Source organism: Mesoplodon densirostris, chromosome 11 (genome assembly GCF_025265405.1).
Source record: "Mesoplodon densirostris isolate mMesDen1 chromosome 11, mMesDen1 primary haplotype, whole genome shotgun sequence".
Taxonomy (NCBI): Eukaryota; Metazoa; Chordata; class Mammalia; order Artiodactyla; family Ziphiidae; genus Mesoplodon; species Mesoplodon densirostris.
In genome coordinates, this window is record NC_082671.1 from 48,548,142 (window position 1) to 48,554,353 (window position 6,212).

At 46.9% G+C, this 6,212-nt stretch overlaps 1 protein-coding gene across 2 annotated transcripts; it reads right to left on the bottom strand.

Annotated features, from left to right (window-relative positions):
• Window positions 1–968: 968 nt before the first annotated feature.
• On the bottom strand, window positions 969–5,224 carry DAZAP2 (DAZ associated protein 2). Of its 2 annotated transcripts, none has more exons than XM_060113504.1 (4): window positions 5,116–5,224; window positions 4,004–4,122; window positions 3,420–3,588; window positions 969–2,418 (listed from the first exon to the last, which is right to left on the bottom strand). In XM_060113504.1, exons 1-4 carry the CDS (start codon window positions 5,126–5,128, stop codon window positions 2,096–2,098), a joined length of 624 nt encoding a protein of 207 aa, XP_059969487.1. In that variant the 5' UTR covers window positions 5,129–5,224; the 3' UTR covers window positions 969–2,095. The 2 variants fall into 2 exon arrangements, with proteins under 2 accessions (XP_059969487.1, XP_059969486.1); XM_060113503.1 differs by having other exon boundaries at window positions 2,202–2,418; window positions 3,343–3,588.
• Window positions 5,225–6,212: the final 988 nt, after the last annotated feature.

Genomic DNA, 6,212 nt, shown 5'->3' on the forward strand with positions numbered 1-6,212 from the left:
ATTCTCATGTGCAAGAAATAACTACACTTTATCTTTGCTTAAACTTCGACAGTTTCTTTTGCTCACTTAACTCCTTTGCCTGTGTTCTCTCCCAAGCAAAGGGGGCCCCAGGGAAGTTTCAGAAGTTCCCAGAACAATCTCAGGGTCTTGAAACAAAGATGGTCCTGGGAAGTTTGTCCCAGAAGTGTCATTAGAAACATACCCTGGGGGATTAGTTGTTTAGCCTCCATCCTGGCAAGGGCCAGAATTTCCCAGACCCATTCTGCGTACACACAGAGGGAACCAGGAACAACCTACCTACCACTTTTCCCACCAGTGCCCTTTATATCAAGCCCAGAGAGGCTTCTTGGAGCTAACTTCGTCTCAAAATGAGGTATGTTTAAAAGGTACAATGTTTTGGTAGAAATCACTAGCTCTTCAGGTATTTACTTTGGAATTAAGCTGTATCTCTTTCGAGGTCTTAAATATATTGCCTCCATTGTTCAAGCTCAAGTCCACCCAAGGTGAGACCCAAGAGTTGAGGGATCTTGGCAACCTAGGTTCCAGGAGTTTTCAGTATTTCTCCAACAGGATTTTGGAAAAACTGAAGGTCATCCTGAACTTACACAAACTGTTACGCTAAAAAACATCTTCCTCAAGTCAAACTTAAGGGCAAGTTAGTTAGGAGAATCAACTGTTCCCTTATTTTTTTTTTTCCCTTATTTCTAAGTTTATGTTCTGAATTCCTCTGGCATAATAGGCTCATAAGAACCTGAAAGAGCTTAGGAAGTAAAATGAAGAAAAGTTAAACATCTAGAATGGAACTCATGAAAATGGTCAAATCTTAGCCTTGTACTCCTGCATTTAGTTGAAAGGCTTCATTTAAAAAAACAGAATGACAGCAGCACTTACCTGAATTCTAGGTGGGACATAAAAGAAGATACATACAGAAGAGATCGAAAAACAAGCTGAGTAAAGAATCCTTGAAGTGAGGTGTAATGCAACTTCATCACTTTATTCAAATCTTCAAAATAGTCTTTATTCTACATTTTTAGTATAAAAAATCCACAAGTTAAGTGCACCACAGTGTAGAGAGAGACATACAACGCTGAACTTCCATAACAGTCAATGGTACAGTCAAACATCACATGTACAGAACACAAAATTTAGATGAACTGAAATTATAAGATAAAATAAAATAAAATCCAATTTTAGAGAACAAAAATCAAAATATTAAGGATCCCTGAAATATTCTTAACCCTAATGAGATTTCACTGGACTCAAGTCATTTAGTAGTGAGGCATTCACAATATGACCCCATTAACCCAGCTCAGGAATTCTTGGGAGCCGTGAGTGGCTGCATCAGACACGGACAGGAAATGGTAACCAATTTTTGATCTGAAAACTCCCCTTAATTTGGCTCTAGAGTCATCAGGCTTTTAAATGCATCCTCCTCCTTGCCCCTCAAATTATAAACAAACTGCTGTTTACAATACAGTTTGCATCCTTTGTTAAAACAAAGCTCAGCTTTTCTGGCACCAAAGCAAATTTGAGTTTGCAAATTTGGTTCATGTATGAAGAGACAACCTACGAGGAGGGTCCAAAAGGCACCCTCCACTTTTGCTTGAGGAGACGCAAAAGCAGAAGTAATGGGGTCTGTGCTTGGGGCACGGCGTTTCAGAGGATCCTTTGTGAAAGACTAGTTAAAAGATGACAGGTGGGGAGAAGTGCAAGGAGAGAAGGAAATTAGTTTGACTGGCTTTCTGTCCTGCACCATTGATTCAATGGAGATCGGTGGGAAGGAATGGAAGACGAGGGTTGAGGGTAGGATGTGGGGCAAAGGACGGAAAGGAAAAGGCAGATAACTAATGCAGTTCATTTATAACAAGTAATATAAATCAAAGACTTAAAGGAGATTAAAGACCAATCAGAATAATTTGGCAACTTTAATTCTTAGGAAGATCAAAGTTCCCTCCAAACCTAATTTGACGTTTTATTACTAAAAGCAAAGACCAGTATGGTACAGTATTACTCCGGAGGAATTAAAGGAAGATCCTTAGGGCTGCTTTACCCACATTCATTTTATGAATGGATACCTCCCCTACCTCAAAATGCTTTAGGGCGGTACTGCTACCATTACGTGGTTCCTTATTACGTTTGAAAAGTGCCTGAAAGTTTGGGCACCAGAAAGACACCCCAACAACATGTGTCTAAACTGCAACTTCAGGTTAATATGACTAAAGCAGTTACATTGTGAGAAGTGCTGAAGGTATGTGATGTCTTTCCCGGCACAGAGGTGGCCTTGGTTCTTCACCAGATGGTGTAGCCACCATCTGAGCCACCCATGAAGAAGTTTCCCTTCCGCTGAGTTACAAGGACATTGGCTCCCTGCATGACTGCAAGCTGAGCAGCATTGGGAGGGCATCCAGGGGGAGGAGGCTGAAAGGAAAAGACAAGGTTGATTAGACACAGGGCAGCTGTGGAAGGGAAGTGGACAAAGGTGAAAAGAGGACCAGTCGGGAAGACGGCAATGTGCTAACCCATGGCAACTCAAAGAGCTAGCAATGCCACCAATTCAGGTACAGCAGGTCTCTAGTCTCCGTGAGCCCAAAGATATAAACAGGAAACCCACTCATTTAAAGGGTTCCAGGTCCAAGATAAAGCCTATGGATACCTTCTGAGTGTGAGTAGTCCAGACCCATAGGCATTTTCAGGGCAGAAAATCACTCCTACTCACATTCTAAAATACAGGGAGTGGGTACTAGGTCCAGGGCCTTATGTCACAGGGTCCAACAGTTTTCAAATGGCCCTGGATAATCTGAAAGCTCTACCTGATGACAGCATTCTCACCTCATCCCTAGGCTGTGGTTATTGAGTAGATGGTCCTAGCAAGGACCATCTGGGCTCTAGTTCCCACACACAGGAGAACTAAGCAGGAGACATAACTAAAAGCCTTTGTATCTTTCTAAATGTAATCTAATGGGGATTGTGCATTCTACTTTTGTAATCATGGTTCCTCATACAATGCCATACTGATGGCCAATATTAAGTAAATGCTTATGGAATGAATGAGCAGTGTTACTAGACCAGTACCAAAGTGAACTGGAAAAGCAGCAGGCAGGACTCCTAAGACAGGAAAACAAAGGAATCTGATTAACTCAGACACCGGTGAATGTGCCAGATGCTACTAACTTGCCACAGTTCTCCTGCCCCCTCAAGTGCTTTCTGCCTGCCTACTGGACGTCAGTGCTTGCACCAATACCAGCAACTATTACCCAGGGATGATGAAAGGGTGACTATGTAGTCACTTCAGAAAGTTAAAATACACAAGGGTTGAGTTTTTTGTGACAAAGTCATACTCACAGGAATGTTTCCAGCAGTAGCACCAGCTCCAAATCTGGCACCTGCATCATACCCTCCTTCCACCAGCACTGCTGAACCAGGTGGATAGATGGGACCAACTGGATAATAAGCCATGGGGATTGTGGAACCTAAAGGTCCAACAGCCACAGACTGGGCCATGGGAAGATACAGTGAGGCGCCAGGAAATGCAGCTGACATGGTGGGGACTGTGGCAGCCCCCGGGTGCACAAAGCTCGGACGATAGAGCTAAAAGAGGCAGAAGAGAAGGCAACTAGTTACTTTATGACATTCGTATTTCAGATCTCTTTAATGAGTCAATTCTTAATTCTCCTTGTGCAGATTACACTCTGAGTTACACAAGTTGCTTTTCCACTGCCATTAAATATTCTCCTGGATCACTTCCTGCTATAGCTAATGTTAGGCTCAAGGAACGCCAACTCATCTTCTTAACCTCAGCCTGTGCCAAATAACATAAAATAATCAGATAATGCATTCTCAACCCCAACAGAAATTGCTGAACTATATAATGTTTTAGATTATTCATGTGAGCATTCTTTCCTGTTTGTGGAGAGTAAATAAATGCGTGGAGTCAGACTTAGCTAAAGACTGAAAACGTGATCCAAGAGTATTCCATTAATAAAGTCTAATAAACTGGAAGCACCTCTGAGTAGGCAGGTGGAGCATCAGTATAGGGTGGAGCCTGAGGAAGATGCAAGGTCTGAGGGTACACAGGATTCCCAGGAGGCTGCACCGGGTAGGTTGGCTGCGTTGGATATTGACCTGGAAGACAAGAAAACAATGCATGTTGCCTAGAATACAGTCACCAAAATAAGGCAGGGCATACTGGGTAGCCTAGCCGGAACAAGCAGAAAGAGATTTGCAAACAGACCGACTGCCCTGAAAGGCCTGATCCCTGGAGCCAAGAAAATAAGCATCCTCTTTGCACCCTTATAACTGAAGATGCTGGATTCTAACTGGACAGGAAAAACTCTTTCCAGGAGAAGACTGGTGCCAGGGGAAAGTCTAGCTGGGCCCAAGATCCTTCCAGAATGCAGGGCAGCTCTGGGGACCGCTTCTTGCCGATGTTTCAAGAGTGTGTCCTGTCTCTCTACTCTGGGTGGTCTCCAAAGGTCTGGTTGTAACTGACCAAGACCTCATGAGTAACAGTGGTTGTGCTCATCGACCTCACAGGTTCCTACTCAAGGTCGACTTCCAAATAAAAAAAGTGAGTGGTGGAAGTGAACCTTGAGTTCGGAGAGGGGGTTGAGGGGAATGTCCTGACACAGGAACCGGCAGACGTTCTGGCCGCCAGCGAGAGTAAGGGGAAAGAGACCCGTCGGGCCCGCATGGACCGCCCACCAGCGCCGGCACTTCACTAGTTAAGCCCAAGGGCCTGCCTGTGGTTCCGGAGCGCGGCGCCCCGCCTCTGCCAGCTCTCCATTGGCCCACCCAAATCTCACCTCTAGCTCCCCATTTGCTCCTGCAGATGCCCATCTCTACAAGCCTTCTCTCCCCCCCCCACTGCCCCCCCCAACCCGAGCCCGCAGCTCCAAACTGCGCCACAGAGTTTAAGGGGGAAAGGGCCGGGAGGGAGCGAGCAGCCGTAGTTCGAGGATGACAAAGGCGTCCGGCGTAGCCCCGGGCACTGCAGCTGGCCCAGGAGCGCGGCGCAGCTCTCCCCAGGCCTGGCGTCCAGTGACCCTGGGCTCCGGGCCCGCTCGCTCCGGGCCAGCACTACTTCCCCCGGCGGCCTCAGCCGCCCCTTGTCCTTGCCTTTGCTGTTCATGGTGGCTGCGGGTCCGGTTCGGCTCGGCGTCGCGGACGGTTATTTTTTTCGTCCTCTTCCTGTTCGTAGTCACTTCCGTGTCACGTGACGATTTGTCCGCCTAGCGTCACCCGACGCCCGAATGCCGCTGCCACCGGAAACCCCGCCCCTTCGCCCGGCCTCCAGTAGCTGGAGGGAGGGCTCACGTGATCCCGCCCGCTAGTGTTGGCCCCGCCCACTGGGTCTTGTCCTCCAACCCCTACCCTTGCCTCTCGACTGGAAGAAAACCAAATACAGGTATTGTCTCGAAACGGGAACTTCTCTGTCTTGGGCGCTCGGAGGCAGTACCATGAAACTATTCTCCGGAACCTTTTTCCACCTACGCACAGTACCTCAAGGTCATCTCACCTTGACAGTCTTTCCACGAGGGGCATAGATTTCTACAAACGTCTCTAACTGCCTGAGATACGCTCCCCTCCCCAACCCTTGATTTATCGATCACGCGTTCCCCTCACTCGAATCTTCGCTGCCTGTCCTGCCGACAGACGGTCGGTATTTATTTCCGTGTCGCTTTCTCACCATAAAGAAGGGTATGCTGTGTTGTGTCCCTCCCGCAGCAGCTAGCACTAAAACTGGCATACTCGTGGTACCCAAGCAGTGTCTGTGGCCCGGCCCTTCCTTTGGTACCTGTTACAGGCACCAGTACGGCACCTTACGTGTATTTTCTCCGTGTTATCACTTCTCTTCTAGCTTAATTGTTCTTAAGGGCAAAGATGCCATCCTTTAAGGCAGCAATTAAGTTTTTCCTTTCGTTCTTTTTTTTTTTTTTTTTTTTTTTTTTTTAAGAATTTGGGGTATTTATTTATTTAAGGGTACTTTAATTAATTTATTTATTTTTGGCTGTGTTGGGTCTTCGTTTCTGTGCGAGGGCTTTCTCTAGTTGCGGCGAGCGGGGGCCACTCTTCATCGCGGTGCGTGGGCCTCTCACTGTCGTGGCCTCTCTTGTTGCGGAGCACAGGCTCCGGACGCACAGGCTCAGTAGTTGTGGCTCGCGGGCCTAGTTGCTCCGCGGCATGTGGGATCTTCCCAGACCAGGGCTTGAACC

Bases quoted from the DNA above. Each gene is read 5' to 3' on its own strand.
- DAZAP2 (XM_060113504.1), bottom strand. The intron at 3,589-4,003 runs GTGCTTCCAGTT...TGCCTCTTTTAG, and splicing joins CTCCACCTGCCTACTCAGAG to CTCTATCGTCCGAGCTTTGT. The intron at 2,419-3,419 runs GTTCAGCAGTGC...TTTTCCTTTCAG, and splicing joins TGGTCCCATCTATCCACCTG to CCTCCTCCCCCTGGATGCCC.